Source organism: Scomber japonicus, chromosome 8 (assembly GCF_027409825.1).
Source record: "Scomber japonicus isolate fScoJap1 chromosome 8, fScoJap1.pri, whole genome shotgun sequence".
Classification (NCBI taxonomy): domain Eukaryota; kingdom Metazoa; phylum Chordata; class Actinopteri; order Scombriformes; family Scombridae; genus Scomber; species Scomber japonicus.
The window spans coordinates 27,647,767-27,667,896 of NC_070585.1; the positions used below are offsets into that span (position 1 = coordinate 27,647,767).

Below are 20,130 nucleotides of genomic sequence, written 5' to 3' on the forward strand. Positions count from 1 at the left end.
GGCTTGTTGTTGGAAAGCTAGTGACTTTCAGTTTGTGGTTTGTTAGTTTTGAGATTAAGTCAGTTGACAGCATGCGAAAAGACCAGTTTATCTATCTTTAGAAACTGAGGGTTGTTGTTTTCTTGCCAAAGGGAATCACCTAGATCCGGAGTAGTTACACAACCAGAGGTGCGGTTGGTTTGTGAATTCTTACAGAGACATGACGGAAGTCAAATTAGACAAGCTTTTCTTTATTCACCAACGTCTTGTGCATCTGCACAGTTTGATACGCATATGAACTGAATAACATTTGCACACTTTGTATTTGATAGTCCACTTTTTGATTGGGCCTCTATTACCACTACTACACGTCAAAACACACTGCCTGCAAAAGACATGAGTCATGAAAAATTTACCTTGATGCCAAACTCACTTGCTAATATTCACTTTCTCCATATGATGTCTGTGGTATTTAAAAGATGCAATACACTTCTGTTACTATTAAAGGTTTTAGCCAGTTTATCTTTTAGGATTATGAGTGTAAGAACCAAAGTCAAAGAGCTTATTCATAAATGAGGTGCCAAAAAACACCTCAAGACTAGGTTTTAATACAGATCACCTGATTTCCAGTGTTGAAGAACTTAACTCGACATGTAAAGCCTTGCAGTTCAAGTAATAAAAACAAAGCAAAGGAAAAACAAACATAATTGGAGTCACACGACCTAAACACAGTAGCCGCAAGATTATGCCTTCTTCTTAACCACTGTGACTGAGTCTGAATGAGTCCGCAGCACCATTCATGTCTAGCAGTCCTGGAAAGCATGATTCAATTACCGGCAGCTTACTGTAAGACAAATACAGAAATAGACTGGTGGGCGGTGTTGTGTTTCATTCCGTGTACCCAAGGTCAGGAGACTGTAAAATAATATCCCCTTGTAAAAGGAAGGATATATGTCTCTGCAAACAGGGCGTTGCTGAGTTGACTGATAAGATAGGACTGCATATAATGCAATTATTACTTTGAGATGTCTAAATGCCTCCCGCCAATGGGTCAGCTCTGATTGATTGATTGATTTCATGTCAGAGTCACACACTCATTGGGCTCAGTCCACATAAGCCTACATTATGTCCATACATCATGTTGCAGTATTCCCGAACAGATTTGTACTACACAAAGTACACTGTTGTAGTTCCCAGGCTGTACAGATAGAGCAAGTGTGATCTTGTTCCACTGTATTTGACTGTATGACATTAAACTACGGCTGCACTCAGATTCCTGATTTCAATACTCAATACAAGAGTTGGGTATTGTACTTATGCAATACTAGTGCCTATACAGTACATTAGAGATACCAAAACAATACTTTTTTGATACTTTACTTTAGGAAATATAAACATTTTCTTCATTTGATAAAAGTCCTAACCCTAACCCAAATATTAAATTACATCTAAACACAGAGGTCCAAGTAAGACCTTTTCAAGTCAAATGGTCAAAAGTATTCAAATGTAAATATCTGATTAAAGAACAAGTAAAAATAGACTACAAATGACATTTAGTGCAAGTTTTTGGTACGTGACAGTTTTCGATAGTCTGTGCCACAGCCTCACAGCCTCAATAACAAGATTCACTATGTAACCTTGCTTGGTACCCAGCGTCTGTTCATGTATGTTACATTTAAATTTCACTGAATTTGAGCATACCTGGAGAGTTATGTCACTGGCTTTGTGCCTTTCCTTGCAGGTCAATCATTCAATATATACCGTACTTTCTCTACTGACAACTAATAATATCTTCTTTCCGATGCCTTATCAAATCTGTTTAGGTTTAGTTTGTTTTTTAAGAGTTTATATGTTAAAAGTAACTTCATATTTAAGAACTAAGACTCAAAAGACTGATGTTCCAAGAATGTAACCTCTGTAATAATTTATCTGAATAACTACCTAAATATTCAATGTATGGTCTATTCTGAATATGGCACCAATTCATATATGAACGTTACCATTCATACACTGTGTAGTTTGACTTCATTTTCATAAGCAGAATTTCAAAATATCTGACTTGTCAAGCTTTTGAGATGGATCGGAGAGCAGTGAGGGAAGAAAATCCAAACTAGGAAATTGTTCATCTGTAATGTGAACATAAATCATGTCTTTAATTGGTTTAAATAACCTCACTGAAGATGCAAAGCTCCTTCATACAAGTACACAAGCCACTTTTTTAGATAATTGTAAAAAAAAAAAAAAAAAAAAAACTGAGTTGGGCCATTGGTTGCCTGAGCTGACTGCAAGCATTACAGCATTGATTAACTGTAACTCTGCCGTGTTGGCTTTCAGTTCATGCAGCATATGGCTGCGACGCTGTGATGGCCCCTGACCCTCTGCATAAACCCCGATATCAAATCTCTTTGCCCGAGTGAAGGATGCCTAAGCCACCTCAGACCAGTGACCTTGTGGCTGCAGCCTGTTATGTGGCTCGTGGCGCTGACCTGTCACTCCATATCCATTTCCAGCATCCAATCTCATCCACAAATGGCGGCACTCGCCCCCAACACCCCCCCCCCTTTGGCCGTCGCCATGGAGACAGCCAGTCTGACCTGGAATGCTGCTGTTCAGCACTACTGAGGGTTTCACTCCTCTTTCGGAAGAGCTGAAAGTATCAATTAAGGCAATACCAGGTCCCACATACACACCCTCTGTCCCGTCACCCCCCTCCCCCACTCGCATAACTCATGCAATCGGAACTCAAGAGGACACCAATTTGACCAGATTCCACTTTCTCAAATTGCAGGAAAACACACTTAACTGATGGGCCCTCCCGACTTGAGAGGGGCCATTGTTGTGCGCTTTGACCCACCACCCCCCTACCCTACACTCCTCCCCTCACCTTCCTCTGGCCTGTCTCCCCTCCGTGTCACGTAACAAGCTAAGAGCACACCTTTTTCCAGCAGGCCAGCAGGCCCTCAACAGGCAATCCTTTGACAAGCCCGGGCCTCTTTGGGCATCTGAAGGGCCATTCTCCAGGGTCAGGGACCACAGGGGAAAGTGTGTAAATGATACCTGATGGCATGTAAAAAGATCATTTGATAGGTCCAGATAGACAGATATACCTGTTAACACTAAAGGGCAACCACACTACACTAAGGAGCTAAATAAAGTTAGACAACTGTAGGAACTTGTCTTCTTGTAAATCCACCATATTCTTTTGGAGCTCTTTGCTGTTATCTTATTTTCCTCAAAGTGAAAATCGGTGATGCTCAAAGCTCAGTTTTTTCTTCTGCTTTTTTTGCTTCTTAGTTGTCTTACTGTTCCCTTGTTCTACCAAAGAAATGTCTCAAAAGAGTTGAGACAGTTGTGTTTGAACAGTCAGATTAGCTCATTTCATGTTGTACCTTTTTTTTGTTGTAGTTGTCATTGTAACCTAGAAATGCCAACAACCATTGCAAGATGGATACAAAGTGGGTGTTTGTAGCTTCCCATGTGCCCAAGAACATGTACAGAAACTCATATATATAACTCATATAGTATTTTTCTGAATTAGTGGTCATTTATTGTGTTATATAGAGTAACCCAAAATTATTAAAGAGAATCTCCTGAGGAATTATTTCAATCCTTAACCTAGACAATACCGTAAGTATAGTGAAGTTAGCCTGTGCATATGTTGTAAAATAATAATATATAAATAATTTAAGAAAAACACAGTCATTTAACGTAATCTGAGACATTATAGTTGTCCAATATCATATTTTGTCAGGCTATAGGTTTGTGTTTTATTTTTTTTATTTACTTTTTTATGTGGTCTGATGGGAAAGACACTTGTCATACTACATCAGAACATGAAGCGCATGACACTGAAAAACAGGCCTCAACAGGAAGAAACCTGCTAATGGACGCACTCATTCAACTTTAAGATTTCTGTTCTTTTTTTTCAGATTTTGGCAAACCAACATTTGAAGTCTTTATTACTGTGTGCTGCCATGTCAGCGTATGCACTAAAGTTTTTTTCTTTATTTTAAACAAAGAGTGAAACAGCTATCGTCAATAAGTGTGTAATCCTAACAACTGTACTCCATAATTACTGCATTGGGTCTGTATGTGTTTACTTCAGGTGATTCACAGAGCTGTGCTGTGAAACTGTGCCAGTGTATCCAGAAACCTTTGAGGTATATAACTGTATGTGCAGTTACAGTTTGCTTTGGTTTCCAATCTCTCCATCATCACTGAGAGACATTCCTCAACACACCGAGTAGGAAGCACAGTATGTAATTTGCACTGTCTGAAAGAATTATTCAGTTCAGCTCAGCTACTCTAAATCTGATGGGAAGTTCCTAAAAAAAGATCAGTGATTTAGGAAAAGAGGTCAGCGATCACCACATAAATCACCTTACCACGGCAAAGGATTGCCCAGGAGCAGATGTGTCTTTGGCACTTGGCACAGGATTTCTTTCCCGGATCAAAAAAAAAAAAAAAAAAAAAGGCCCAACCCTCAGACCATAAACATGTCCTTCCTCAACCCCAAACGGAGGCTACAGCAGCACAGCGTGCCTCCCTCCCTCCAGCCCTCCCTCATTCTCTCTGTTTCAACACATCCCTCTCTCAACTTCCTTCCTGCCCCACCCATTGAATTTTAATACCTGCCTGTCATGTTTTCTTCTCTTTTTTTCCCCCCTACCTCCCCCCTCCTTCACCAGACCCTTGCTGCGTATCTAGTAATTACCAGAGCACTGAGAAAACCCTTTCATTTAAAGGATTGGCAATTATCTCAGTGGAACACAATAAAATGGCTTCCCCTCAAGAGGAAGGGGAAGTTTGAGCTGCGGTACGCCGCTGCATGTCGTACCGCCTTGCTCTTGAAGTGGGAGCAGAGGTAGAGGTCCTGTAGGAGGTGTCCCCCCCCCCCCCCCCCCCCTCATCTCCTCCTGCTCAGATATTTGATAATCAAAGAGGACGCTGGGAAAGAACACGGGTCAAGTGGTGGGATTTTATTGCCAGAGATTTGTTCCTTCTTGTTGTTAAGTCGCCACTCTTAAAATATGAACGCAGCCTAAATTGAAAAAAGGGTTGAAATAGCTACCTTTAACCAGCCTTGATTTAGAGCCGTGGCCTCTTGTTCACCTCCAGGGGAATCTATAAAGTTGTTCAGACCATTGTAAATAACACATTTATGGTACTGTGGGGAGAGTTTGATCCTAACACCTCATTGGGACCAACACCACTGTTAGGTAGATCAGTCAGTTTGACTCTTTTTTTTTAGTGCAGCACAAATGATACTGTGACAAAGCACACAAAAATGTAAATGAGCATAAAGTTGTAAAATACACTATTTGGGGAAGCGTGAAAAAGGGGAGACTGTTGAGTTTGGCTGAGGTTGCTGTTTTTAGTGTTTCGGGCTGTGTAAATGTAGAATGTGTGTGAGTTAGATCATAGAAGAGGTGCTAAAAATCTGATCACGTTGCCAGATGGTGATAATACGGTTATTTAGCAAACAGTAGCAGCCTGACATTGATCAAGGCAGCAGTTTATCATATAATGAGGCAGGAGGCCAACTTGTTCTCCATTGGTTTGAGGGGTTAGAGGGTTGTTCATCAAATTTACAAAAAAGCATTTACTCACATTCCTCAAGTCATATCCATCCATATAGACTGTTGGGGGGTTTCATTTTTTAGGTGTCAAGAGGGTTATTGAGATTTCTGCTGCTTATCAGTTGCACTTATTTGGAAATTTGCAGTGCATTGCTCAATATATTGGACAATGTACTGGAGGAAATGTGAATAATCATGTCAAACTTTGTCAAAACATGTTAAAAGCTCCCATGAGGACTATTTCTCTGGTTGAAAGTAATTCCGATGGCAAAACGTTCACAGCAGGATTTGTGGATTATCCTGGAAAGCCACGTCGCTGTTGGGTGTTTTCAACCATGCCACCAGCCTTAGCTGTACTCTGTGTTTACTGCTAATTATCAAGTGTTAGCATGCCAGCACACTAAAGTAAGATGGTGAAGGCTACACCTGCTTAACATCAGCATGTTAGCGTTGTCTTTGTGAATACGTTAGCATGCTGACATTAGCATTTAGCTCATAGCACAGCTGTGTTTAAGTGCAGACTCACAGACCCGCTAACATGGTTGTAGACTCTTAGTGGAGTTAAATTATGTCTTTAAAGCTGAGAACATCCTCCTCTGTTGTATTGGGGTGGTAGCAGAAATGATAAAGGGGGAGTGAAACCTACGGATAAATACTGCAAGACTTAGTTGGGAATGTGTGTGTTTGTATTTTGGATGAACCGACTCTTTAAGGGATCAGAAATTCCACAAAGTGCTTTACCTGTCCGAAAAGAGGCACGTCCGAAAAAAGAACGGCTTAGGGAGGAGACCACCGTATTGGTCAGTGCCAGAGTTCGGCAGCATTTTGTTTGCATGGCGACCGGTATTAAGTTCCTACCCCTGTGTCGTCTCAGCATTCAGCTAGCTTTGTGTTTTCACAAGCGCCTCAGTGCTGCTTCTACCCACCTCGCAGCCCCACCTGTCGTTTTTGCCGCCGGCTCGGAGAGAGAGGCAAAGTTTGGCTGGAACAGCTGGTTGCCTTGGCAACACTTTGTGCCACCGCAGCGGATTGGAACAGGAACTGGCCTATCCATGTCAGTCTGCAGGCAGGATCTGGGCCATGCCTTGTGTTAACAGATTATCTGATTTCCATTCAGACAGCTCGGGTATCGGCCCCACTCCTCCGCTCTCTGGAAAAGCGACCCCGGCCAGCCTCTTTCTGAAAGCCCCCAGAGCCCTCCTCTCTTCTCCCATTTCCTGTCTTAATTACGCACTCCTTTGTGCCGTTGTTGTTTTTTTCTTCCTTCCCTCCTCCTCTTCTGCCTCCCCTTCTTCTTCTCTTGATCCCTCATCCCCTCCCTACTCACTGTCTGTCTCTCACTCTTTTTTCTGTGAAGAGATGAGGACCAAGATTTTGAAGTTTGAAGTCTGTTGCGGGGACCGTCCTTGGCTGTCCCCCACCACCACCTCCCACAACCCAGCTCCCCTTCTCCCTTCCATCGTCTCTCCACCTGAAAGGGAATACTGTGTTTTCGATGCATAAAAGGCTTGGCGCTGTCAACAGGATGAATCCACCAGGGCCCATGGAAAACATACTCAGAGCTGCAGCTACAGTTTCTCTGAAAGGGGAGAGAGGAGGAGGAAGAAGAGGGTGGGTGGGTGAGTGAGGGAGGCAGCTGGAAGGGATTACTGTGCAGTTTCATAGGCAACACAATTACAAACATACCAAGTGTTAACTTGGCTGTGCAGCATAACACCAATGATGGAGCTTTGGCTCTGGAATTGGGGAAAGCCTTTTTTATTTTTTTGGGTGTTTGTATGCACGCGTGTGTGTGTGTGTGTGTGTGTGTGTGTGTGTGTGTGTGTGTGTGTGTGTGTAGAGTTTGAAGGGTGTTCACAGCTGCGCACAGTTATACCAAACTTCTCAAATCCCTTCACAGGTAGATTAAAGCTTCACAGTGAAAGAGAACAAGGGGAATTTTTTTGAAATGTAGAGGTGTTGTAAACACAATGGACATATAAGCCAAGTGGGCACCTCTGCTGTGACAAAAACAGGTTTGTCGCCGTCCTGCACCGGATCCGGTTTCCAAGCCAGGGCATTGAGGCGAGACCAAGAGAGGGTGACCTTGTCTGTGGCGAAATCTGACACAGGTTTTCACATGCTGGGTGGGGGATTTTTTTTTTCCTCTTGCTCCCTCCCACTCTCTCTTACTCTGTCTTGTTATCTCCTGCAATAGGTGGCTAATTGCTCTGATGTTGTAGATTACATTTAGCGTGCGGCTCATATTGTTTGCGTGCAGTGCAATAAGACGTAAATGTAAATAGGGTTGAAATATATTTTGTTATATATAGATGTTTTGTGAAAGCTGCGGGGTTGTTTACGTACATATGGGTCACATTACAAAAATATATTCAAATGTATTTTACATCAGATCCGTTTTTCAGCTTTTTCTCAACAAAAAGCCCAAGTACAACACAAAAAAGGCTAAATAAATTCCCGGAGGTATATAAATCTGAACTCAGAGAAGAATTTAAATTAATATCATACAAAATTTATGCAAATTTGCATCAGCACAATGATGGAAGCATTGTTATTTTGGTATTCAAAAAAAGTTTCAAAACAGCCACAGAAACATTCAAACAAAACTCCTTCACCAAGTACAACTCATAAAACATTTTATATTGACTCTGTTGGTTGAGTTTTACAATCTATTTCCACCTATAACCCTACTTTTCTGATTTTCCAAACTCCTGGAAAGCCTTTGATGGAAACTAAATAAATACATTCTTTAAAGATTTGGATTCAACATAGTGAAAGTCTAGAAATTGCAGAGAATTTTGTGAATATTTCCTTGAATATAAATACCCCAAAATGTCTATAAACCATATTTAACTTCAGCTAATTAAGAACATAAAAGTTCATAGAAGTCTTTGTCATGAAACACTTAGAATTTCATGAGGGCCATGAGGCTCCATGTACTGTATGTAAACAGTGTAGCTCATTGAACTTGTACATATCAAGGGATGCATGCAGATGCTGTGCAGCTGTACCATGGGTATCCTCATATATCTAGTGCTTTCATGGAGGTCCATTGTGCCATTACTCTAAATCATTGTTTTCTATGTATAACAAGTTTGTAGACTGCTCCAATGTGGTTTACAAAAATGCATACAGTGAATAAACTGACAAATTTAGGCATCTATGACAAAGTAAAGTTGTGTTGTGCCTCTAAACTTTGCTCTTCTACTCCACTAATCTCCTCTTCAAAGCATTGTGGGTTGTATCCTAGCTTTGAAAGGCATCCAACAGGCCAAATCACCAAGGCAACCCATATTAATGTTAAAAATGCAAGTGCATCCGCTGCTTATGGCAACCTGTATTTCTACGAAGTGCTCTGCATTCACACATGAACACAGTACATAAATTAGATGTGCTCACAACATGACACTGATACTTAGTGTATTAGGACAACATATCATCCAAACACAGTGTTTGAGCCAGCTACTATTGGCCAAGAACTGAGGACTTTCACCACTGTTTATTTTGTATATCCCTTGGAAGTATTAGAAAACTTTAATACCACTTTCCAAGATAACACTCCATTCATTCCTTTTGAAAGTTGTTCACTGGGCTCCCGCTTCAGCTAATACAGCATATAGTCCTTCTCTGGTCAAGCAAGTTGAGACTTTCTGTGGCCGAGACGACTGACTTGCTTTTGACCCCCCACATACATGATGCTAATGTTTTACAATTACCGACTTTTATTGAAATAGAAAGCGAAAGAAAGAGAAGTATTCATCATTTTATGTCCCTTCCTTTGTAAACATTGTGTATGGGCTACTATGCCAAATTCACCTAACTTAAGTTCATAGGTGTTCCTGGGGGCTTGGTATGCTCTGTGTCATTTCTGGATTGCTAATGGAATAAGTTCAATAAAATAAATACAAATGTTAAAAATGCCCAATAACAATTTTCCGGTACTCAAAATTTCATCTTCAAATAACTTTTTTTTTTCAGTTCAAAACCTGAAGATAGTCAATTTTCGATAGTATTCATTCATTCATTTACTAATTGTTTCAGCAATATTTTGTACACAGCAAAATGTAGAAAGTAGTGCTAAAGAGGTGTCAAGGCTGACATCGTGATTGATGGATTATAAAGAAGAGAAAAAGGGAAAGGTCGTGTCTTTTTCCCTCCCTGTCTTATGCCAGCTTTTGTTATTGTCTCTATGTGACTCTATCCATCTATTTCTTGCTTTCTGTCTCTCTGGACACACACACACACACCCACAGCTACATGTAGAGACACACACTCCCCTCTCTCTCTCACCGGGCCCTGTCTCAGCCCAGGATGAGGGTAAACAAGCTAATGTTTAGATTTCATCGAAGTGAAAACTGATCCGATTGAGTTGGCTCTGTCACTCAGCAACACGCCTGTTTGTGTTTGTCTCTCTGGTAAGTATCTGTGAGTGGCAGCATATGTGAGCATTCAAGACTGTGTGTGTGTGTGTGTGTGTGTGTGTGTGTGTGTGCGTGTGATGGCACATATGCACACAGGCCTTAATATGAAACCTGTTGCAAACAGGTTGTTGTGGCCTACATAGACATCGACCTGAACGTCATGACGATGATGATGATGATGGAGGTGGAGGTAACAGTACAGGTGATAATGGTGGTGATAGTGATGCTAGTGTAGTGGTACTCTGTTGCAATCACAAGTCAAAATCTATACTTGGACTTTGATCTTTAGGCGACAAACATCATGAAGTTCAGTCATCTTTTTTTTTTTTTTTGCCACCAGGCAACAGCCGTTCAAAAACATACAATAAAATGTAGGCCTGCACAATAATGTTTTTACAGAGACGTTTTCAGTATTTCATTGTGTTAAACTATTGCCAACAGTTGTCAACAGTGTTTTGAAAGGAGTTTGACACAGATTAGTCATATTTTTCCAAACTGAACCAAAACACTGTCCTCAAATAACACCATTAGGTGAAAAATTTAAACATAAACAGATTATATTATAAAGGACTAGCTTGGCACAGTCAATGCCTTTGAGTTGTTTTCTTATTGTTTCTGGACAGTTTGTAACTCCTATGTAGTGAACAATGAAATTTGATTGATTCTTCACTTTTTTTTTTTTTTTTGCATCTTTTTTCTATTTTACTGTGAAATCTGTAACTTTAATACTGACCATACTTCAAGACACACTAGTGTTTTTGATCTGGCCAATGATTAGTTTCCATTCATGACATTTCTGTATGAACGTGAATATGCAGAGACACATTTGAGGTCATTTATCACAGTGAACATGATATCTGATTTAAAAAGTAATGTGACAGAATCAATGCATTTGTCTTGTTCATTTTGGTGGATTGCCTATATGTATGACATACAAGTCCATACAGATGTTTTTTTTGATATTATGCAGAAATGCATGCAAGTACACAGCTGCCTGAAAAATAGGCAAAAACATATTGGTCCATAAGTACAAGGTGAATCTCAGCCTTGCAGCACTTCCTTTATTTCAAAGCAAAAAGTCCTTCTTTTTTTCCCTCTTTTTTTTCACCACTGTATGACGACAGGGGCTGTCAGAGGAACACAAAGCACTCAGGGTTGCGTGTTAGGAGCCACCTGAATGGCACCAGGCTTAACGAGAGCCCGGCAGGGACCCCGAGGTGGGCCTGGCACCTGCAGTCTGTCTCTGGAGGGAAGTGGGGGCTCTCTGTGTGTGTGAGTGGGTAGGAGGATGTAGGCGGGGAATGGGAGGTGTACATATATATATGTGTGTGTGTGTGTGTGTGTGTGTGTGTGTGTGTGTGTGTGTGTGTGTGTGTGTGTGTGTGTGTGTTCCTTTGTGCTGTCAACAGAAACTGTTCTATGCATGCGTGTGAGTTCCTGCATGCATGGACTGTATCTAGGTTGGACAGCGGTTAAGATATCACTGTCAACAGCCAATAATTTAACTTGTGTTAGTCAGTGTGGTCGGAGTGACGGTCGCTTGTTGAAACAGAAGATATTTATCATCTGAAAGCAAGGCTACAATGTCTACTGAGATACTGTATGGGAAGCACAGGATAATACTGATCATATGAGATTGAGATTCGAAATGATCAAACTGAAATTTTTTGGGGCTCACAACAATGTTAACCCTTGTGTCGTCCTCCCGGGTCAAATTGACCCTGTCTGTTTGTTTCTTCCTTCCTTTCTTCCTTCCTTCCTTCCTTCCTTCCTTCCTTCCTTCCTTCCTTCCTTCCCTCATTCCATCTTCCTCCCTTCCATCCTTCCATCCATACTTCCTTCCTTCTTCCTCCCTTCCATCTTCCTTTCCTTCCTTCTTCCTCCCTTCCTCCCATCCTTCCTTCCTTCCTTCCTTCCTTCCTTCCTTCCTTCCTCCTTTCCATCCTTCTTCCTTTCCTTCCTTCTTCCTTCCTTCCTTCCTTCCTTCCTTCCTTCCTTCCTTCCTTCCTTCCTTCCTTCCCTCCTTGACTCGAGGACAACAGGAGGGTTAATGAATCTGCTGATATTTAAAATATTCAGATATCTGGTTAACCTTTGCATATGGCTGGTTTTGGATTAATTAATTAGCAATGATAATCAGGAATCAATATTTTAAACCATGGAACCTCCTTCACATTGGAGCTGGTCAGAATAGATCATTTAACATATAGGCACTTGGAGGATGCAGGTACTGTGTAGGCGGGTGAGACATTAATGATGGTGGCGGTGGTGCTGATGACTGTGAGTGATGGATGAGACTTAGAAAAACAATTAAAAGAAGAGTCGGAGGGGAAAATGACAGTCGATGACCGTTCCTGCCATTTTTATGTGATGCAACGACTCAACTGGGGAGTTTGGAGGGTGCCCACAGGCTGCGGGGCGGCTTATGGAAACCAGACCTGGCAAGTTTACACTGAACGCATGGCTCCGTAGAATTGAACTGCGAACTGCGGACAGCTCACAGGAAACGCCTCTTTGTAAAGCAAACATACATGTATTTTATGGCAGCCGCTTTACTGCTTTTTTATTTTGGGCTCCAATGAGTCGACATTTCAACATGGCCTCGGTCTCATTTCCTCTGCTTTTCTTCACACCCCCCGCCCCCCCCCACCTTTTTTTTTTTTTTTGGTGGTGGTGGTAGACGTCCCTTCCCACACACACACACACACTCTGCACACCTATTCCTATCAAAATAGTAGTATAGTTGTAATAGTGCAGTGGCCATTTTTATTGTCGTGGAGGTGTAGTGTGGAGGGGGGGGGGGGGGGGGGGGGGGGGCAGCAGCCAGTCGGGGTTGTTTTGACAGATTCAGGGACTTTATTGCGGCCCCCAGGGCAGCTGTGGGGGTTAGTGCCTCCCCTCCCACCTCATCTTCCAACCCAGCTCCAAAAGGAGAGCAACACAGCTGCTGCTCCTTCTTCTCCCCCTCTTCCTCCCCTCGTGTCAGCCTCTTCACCTGGTCTCCATATGATCGTGACCCACACACACACACACACACACAAGCACACAAGCACACGCCATAAAAGGTAAAAGAGGTGTGACATCTAATTCTGTAATGACCCTGTGCTCAGCAACACCCTCTCTCACACACCTCTATGTGGTCTTGCCAGGTTTGGAGTCTGACTCCTGTTGGGGCCACACGTACTAAAAAATAAAATGTGTGAATTCACGACAATGTAAGACAAAAACAAACACCACACTGTGTACATGTTGAAGGAAAATTTGGTTGATTACAACATGGGTCTTTCTTTCATAGATTTGGTTATCATCGATGGTGAGAGTAACACGGAGAAATCTTTGGGTCCTATATCACACTGTGAGACTTGAGACTTGTCCAATGGTGACCTCTTTGGAGCTTTGGTGACCTAAAAGTAAAGCTGCAACCAACATTTTGAAACTTTCACAAAAATTTTCTAGGAATAAACCAATCAGAATACGACATGGAAGGACACAGAATACACTGACCGACATTTCATAAGTGCAGTTTAGGGAGAAAATACACTTGTTCTCCTTAATACGCTCATAGCACATAACAACCAAAAAGATGTGGCTGAAATGAAAAAAAAAGTGTGTTGACTCGACATCTGACTTTTTCAAAACCTCCGCCGCGGTGCAGATGGATGACGTGAGCTGATGACATCATAGCCCCGATTCATTGCAAATTCAGCACAAAATCTGACATCTTCAAACTGATATAGTCCAATCTGACACTGAGATTTTAATACAAGACATCTTGCACTATGAGACATTTAATAAACTGACATGATTTTGGTTGACTACAGTTGTTGTGTTAAGTGCAGTGTAATAATCACTGATTGAAATAGTAGCCAGTGAAAAGAACTATCCTAATATAAGCATTCCTGTAGTATTTAGTGGGCCACCCATGCTGAAATTCTTCTGTCCATTCACCCTTAGTTAAATGTGTTCAACACTTAGTCTCAGTCTGGATAGTGATTCAAATAATAAAAAAAGATTTGGAGATGTTTTTTTCATAACTAGATGAATTTGAGATCCTTTCTTTTTTTACTCTATCATGGCAGTCATTTTTTAAGAGCAGAAATCACCTGTTCAAATGGTTTATACCTTGTTTTAAAGCTACAAATCTTGACTTCCTCCTGGCTGTGCAGAGTATGTGGGACAGTAGGGGGTTAACTGCACCAGAGTTATTTGGTTCTTGGACACGGTGGCCTCGCCTGCCGGATGCAAGTTTGACTCAAGGGCAAAATCCAGAGTGAAAGCCTCTCATGTTTTTGACTGGTTGCCAACTCTGCTCTCTCTCTCTCTCTCTCTCTCTCTCTCTCTCTCTCTCTCTCTCTCTCTCTCTCTCTCTCTCTCTCTCTCTCTCTCTCTCTCTCTCTCTCTCTCTCCTTCTATTGCTCGCTCGCCTGTCACTCTCATCCCTCTCTCTCTCCTCTGTGCTGTCCCCTCCTCTCTCTGATTTACTCTCTCTTTCTCCCCACTCTGTTCCTCCTCTGATCCTCTCCCACATCAAAATCAGGACTGACATAAAGCAGGTCCAGAGTCCCTCTGAGCACAGCACGTCCTCGTCCAAAATTATGTCATCTTTTTTAGAAAGATGTGGTGTGCAAAAATTCTTCAGCAGTTAGTATAAACCTGCTGTAGCTACAAGTCAGTGTGGTATTTGAAGGAACTGAAAAACAAAACATATTTGATAACTTGTTTTGTTTGACTTACAGCAGAGAGATGACATGAAGCTTAAGGATGTTTTGACACACTTTGAGAACTTTTATCTGCACCAACGCCATTTTCTCCAAGTATTTACTGTGTTTTAGTGTGAAAGCTGCTGTTGAATTTGGATGCAGTTTGTGAAATGCTCCAGAAGTCTAGTCAAGTTGAATATGCAGTATTAGTCAGAAGAAAAAAACGTGTTATGAAAATATACTGATGAAGCAATAAGCAAGGTTCTTATCATTATGACATGCCACATACCTAAGCATGCTTGGATTTCCTCACTTTTTGCACTGTATTATGACAAAAGTAATATAAATGAATAAACTTCCATGTATACACAAATATAAATTGAGCTTTGTGCAAAATCCTGCAAGATTTTAGCAACTACTTTTTTATAATTTACCAGCAAAGTAGACTTTCAGAATAACTATAATACCTAAAAGATTGTAGTGGATGCCAACAATTACCAACATTAAGTCCCTTGTATTAACTTCCAAAATCTGGAGGAAGACCTCTGTGACCTTTCTATGAGCTTTTGGTTCCCATCGCGCTCTCTGCATTTTTTTTTGTTTGGCATGTGCTCTGCATAAATCCAGGGTGGCCCATCTCCGAGTCGCTATGACTCACCAAGGCCTCTGAGGATTGCGGACTGACAGGTTAGGAAACCACATACAGCAAATGCCTTCAGGCAGGGAACAAAGTCAACTCATGTCTCCTCAGGCAAGCCACTCATTCAGCCAGACAACCTGCTATCATTCTGCACACTGGAAAAAAAAACACCAACCAAAAAAAAAAGTTTTTAAAGAAAAGAGATATTTCACCAGATGTGCAGGGAAGAACTTAGTCATCATGTTCAGTATCATGGACCCAGTCTTCCTTGTCTTTTTTTTTTTTTTAGTCTGATTAACAGAGCAGATCTATTCTTGATTCAGCCACACCGTGTCTAAGCCTCCATCTAAGAATAAGACACCTGAATTGCGGGGGCGTCCGTTTGTAAACAGTTTGTAGACGGAGCGGGTCAGATTGAAGCTGGCCAAGAATGTGCTCAGCAACAACGCTCCAAGGAGAAGATTCCCAGCATTCCTCACTGGTTAGGGAGAGGTACCGGCCTTCGCAGATAGGAAGTCGTCTGTCATTAGGGGGTAATCACTTCTAGAGGAGGCTTGCAATGCCTGGAATGATTACTGCAGTGAAACTTGGCGCAGTGAGGGAGCGGATGAGGTTTTTTTTTTTTTTTTTTTTTTTTTTTTCCCTCTCCTGTCTTTTTGTTTTCTCTTCTTGTGTGTTTTGATCAGCCTGACTGATCCAGCCTAGGCCTCACTTGTTTTTCAAAACTTTCTCACCGTCGCCCTGTGCTTAATTTTGCCCTGCAGGGGAGTCCACGCTGCATATTCACCAAGCTTTTGTGGCATATAAATGGTGCCATGTTGACTTAAAGCTAGTTAGTATTTCTTACCTAGGGGCATTTCTAATTACTAATGGCTCATGTGTAATGATGCCTATCATGTCAGTGGTGCAACAAGGTGGATGCAATCCGTCATGCAGACTTGTGTTAAGAAAAACAGAGACTGCGTTTTGTTGATGGTGGCTTGCTGTCTCCCACGCCACTTATCTGTGTTTGTTTGTATGGTTTTAGTCCTGTGGTCCTTTCAAGTGGGCTGTCTGGGTCCCTTGGTCTGGATGTTTTTGTCCTCTCCTCTCTTTCCTCTACCCCCCTCCCTCCCACCCTCCCCATTCTCTTGCCTTCTGCCAGTCGAGCCAAGACTTCAGGTGGAATGATGCCGTTACGAAAAGAGCCCGTCAACGCTTGCCCGGCATGCCAAGCCAAGTATTTGTCTTTCGGGGTCCCCCCTTTACCCCCCACCCTACCCCCCTCCCCTCCCCTCGCCCTCCTCCTCCTCCTCTCCTCCTACCCCCACCCCGAGATCCTTGAGAACAGGAAGTGTATCTTGTTAAGTGATGGATGGGCCCCCTGCTCTTGCTGAGAGGAAAGGGGGAAAAAAGCCTTTCTTTCCCTCCAGGGCAGTCAGATGAGTTTAGCAGTCTCAAAGCTGAGGGTCGGCTCTGCTTTTTGGGAGCGCCTTGGAACCCTTGGAGCCTGAGCGCCTGGAAGCCACGGGCACTTCTCCATTATGTGTGTGTGGAGAAAATTAACGACTGATAAAGTAGCAGGCGGCATTTTTGCAAAAGAGAAAAAAAAATCCTATCAGAAATTAAAAAAAACAAAACAAGTCAAAGATTGTTTACCAGGATGGTTTGCATGTATGCTTGTGTTTGTGCATTTGTTTTTCAGTGTGCATGGGAGTGTGTCTGTGTATGTGTGTGTTTTTGTGTGTGTGTGTGTGTGTGTGTGTTATTTAACCGGGGGTCAGCAGGTTTGTGTTGGCACGCAGCCGTCAGATCGCTCCAGGGAGAGCAACTCAGGAAGTGTCCCTGGCACGTCCTCTGCATAGTGCAATACGCACTGCCGCGACTGGCTCGACCTGCTGTGACAACCACAGACTGCAATCCCCGCTGCACCCGCCTCACCTCTGCACACACCAGCCTACAATACCCGCCAACCTGTGGGAAGGCCTACGACAACAAACTCACATGTGTTTGTTTTATTGTTGTTTTTGCCAGACGCATCCTATTAACTTCCCCCAAGTCTTGAGCCGGCATGACTTTTAATTCAATACAGCAACCCTCAAACACGCCATCCATCCATCATTCAGCAGGTCTCTCCGACAGCCACTTTCCTTCACGATGACGTTATTCCTCTTTCGTTTTATACCCATGGTTTGTCACCTACGGCCAGACCATCTCCTCAAACGAGTGGAAGAATCCAGAGACCTGAAAAACAAGAACATTTCCTCTCATGATCCATTGCCCCTTTGTCAGCCACGGCTCTGTTGTGGTTACCTAAGGGTAGCTACTAATGTTTGTCTCCAGTTTCCATCCTCTCATGTTCCACATACATACACAGGAACACAACAAAGCAACAGATAAAAGGCAGGAAAACTGTCCATCGCCCCAGTAAATGGAAATTGGTTATCCAGAGGGGAAATAAAGAAAACCATTAAAGAAAAACTCTTAAATTTGCATCCGGTACTCTTTCCAAGCAGATGGACTTAAAATGTAACATGGCAAAAAAAAACAAAAAACATTTGATGTTTTATATTTTAGTACCTCCAGTGTAGGGCTGCTCAAGGTGCTGTGATAGTGCTATTATTCAAATTGGCTTTTTGACTTTGAAAACAGCAGTTGACACAACAGTCTCACCTCCAGGTCATTTTAGTAGCTGTTCACGACCTTTTGGTTGCATTACACGGTCTTTATCAGCAGACAGAGTTTGCCTGGTGGTAAATAGTACATGTTCAAATTTTCAATTTAATTTCAAAGTTCAATCTTAAATTTTGGAACAGCAGTTGACAAAAAAGGGCAGCTCATGTACCATTTAATGTCATGTTCTTCATAATTGTCATTGTAACATTGTGACATTTTTGGATTTTTAGAACTAACCACTTCATCATTCAGTCTATGAAATGCAAGCAAACACTGACAAATGGGCATTATAATTATCTGGAGGCCAGATTGACAAGTTTAAATGTTTGTTTTGTCTGGTTAGATGTTTAAAACCCAAAAAGATTCACTTTACAAAGGTATAAAACAGAGAAAGGTAGCACATCTTCACATTTGAGAGGCTGCAATCGGTGAACGTGCAGCACTTTTTGCTTCATAAATGACTAACAATTAATAGATTATCCAAATTGTCAAACAGGATCACATACTGTAAATGTTCATAGTCCATGTATATAAAAGAAACAAGGCTGTCAGACGGAGGAGATTTGTGTTGTATGCAGAAGAGCGGGAATAGCAGTGTGATGACTATGTAAACAAGAGTTCAAAGGCTGCTGGTCCAGTCCCTCCAACCCTCACTGATCACTCCTGACGTGACCTCCTGCATGGCTTGCGTCTGCGTGTGTCTCCTGCCTCGTCTCCACTGGCCGGGGTTTAGCCCCGCTGTGGCCTGTCTGGCCCAAAGCCAGGGGCTCCACTGTCTTTACAACCAGGCTTCATTGAGTCTTGGGAGAAGAACAACAATGAAACTGTCAGTTCCAGTTGATGTTTGTTTTTATGCTGATTTTTCCGTTCCAGTGCTGAAATTAAATGCAAATTCACTGTGAGAGAAATGCGTTATATTGTTTTTTAAAAATCCAACCGGTCTTCAGTTTAGCTGGCTGGTCAAATGGATATGCAACCCAAACCTAACAATACTACACCCATACCACTGCTTGTCACGGCCTGGCTGAGGGGAGTGAATGGAGACAGGGCATACTTGTCTGTCCGTCTGCCTGTCTGTGTTTGAGAGGCGCCTGCCACTTAATGACGTCTGACAAGCGAGACAGCAACGGCTTTGGGTACTCAAGGACTGTTTTGGGGTCACAGAGATGTGATCTGTAGGAAGTGGAAGGTTTATCAGATAACGTCAACATTGTCTCCACGCTGACTGCTGGAAGTGGAAAACTTAAATTTCACAGTTTTGATTTTAGGCATTTAGGTCATGGTCCTTTTCTAGAAAGGCGTACAATTCACACGAGATTGGAGTAAGCTATTAGTCCTTAGATCTTGTCTCACTGCAAGGAAGCATGAAAGGAGGTCAAAGGTCAGACCCATTGTGTCTTTACATTACTTTGTGGCAGAGATGTGGGAAGTTTTGAATTAAAGAATTATATTTCAAGCCAAATAAGTTGCACCTATGCCAGATATTGATGTGTAAGCATTAACTAGACTGACTTATGTGTGACCATTTATGAAATATGATGATGAGACAGACGCTGATTGTCTTCTTTCCGTCCCACAGGCTCTGATGCGTCCAGGTCGCCTTGACCGAATCGTCTACGTGCCCCTGCCAGATGCTCCAACCCGACGGGAAATATTTTCCCTCCAATTTCGTCACATGCCAGTGGTTGAAGATGTGTCTCTTGACGACCTGGTGACTCGGACAAACAAGTATTCTGGAGCGGAGGTGAGTCATGTTTTCTCAGTCGAGATAGATTTGGGATGAGTTGCAACAGGAAAAGAAAAGCTTCAGTTCCTAGTTTGTTAACATAGAAGCAGTGACCATGACAATATGGGAAATAAATATCCCTGTTTCCCTTTAATGACAGAAATGCCACCAAAGGATATTTATGAAATTAAAGATGCTTGAGTTCTTCATAAAAAGAGAAAATTCAGTCTGTTGCATAAATAAAGTTTTAAGGATCAACTTTAATAAACCTGTCATTGATTTCATGGACTCACTGTAGCTCTGTGAAATGTCCTCTGCAAAGGTTTAAGCAAAAATGTCTTCATATTTTTGAAATTAGCAGAAAAATAACTCCACCGTGAACAAATATCTGACTGTAAAACAAGTATTAAAACAAATTTTACACGGAGAA

At 42.1% G+C, this 20,130-nt stretch overlaps 1 protein-coding gene across 1 annotated transcript in view; it reads left to right on the forward strand.

Moving 5' to 3' along the window:
- Nucleotides 1–20,130, forward strand: part of spata5 (spermatogenesis associated 5) — a 117,712-nt gene that overhangs the window by 76,025 nt on the left and 21,557 nt on the right. Inside the window, exon 16 of the mRNA XM_053323352.1 lies at nt 19,554–19,718. Within this exon, the coding sequence (XP_053179327.1) occupies nt 19,554–19,718 (165 nt within the window). The remainder of the gene's footprint in view (nt 1–19,553; nt 19,719–20,130) is intronic.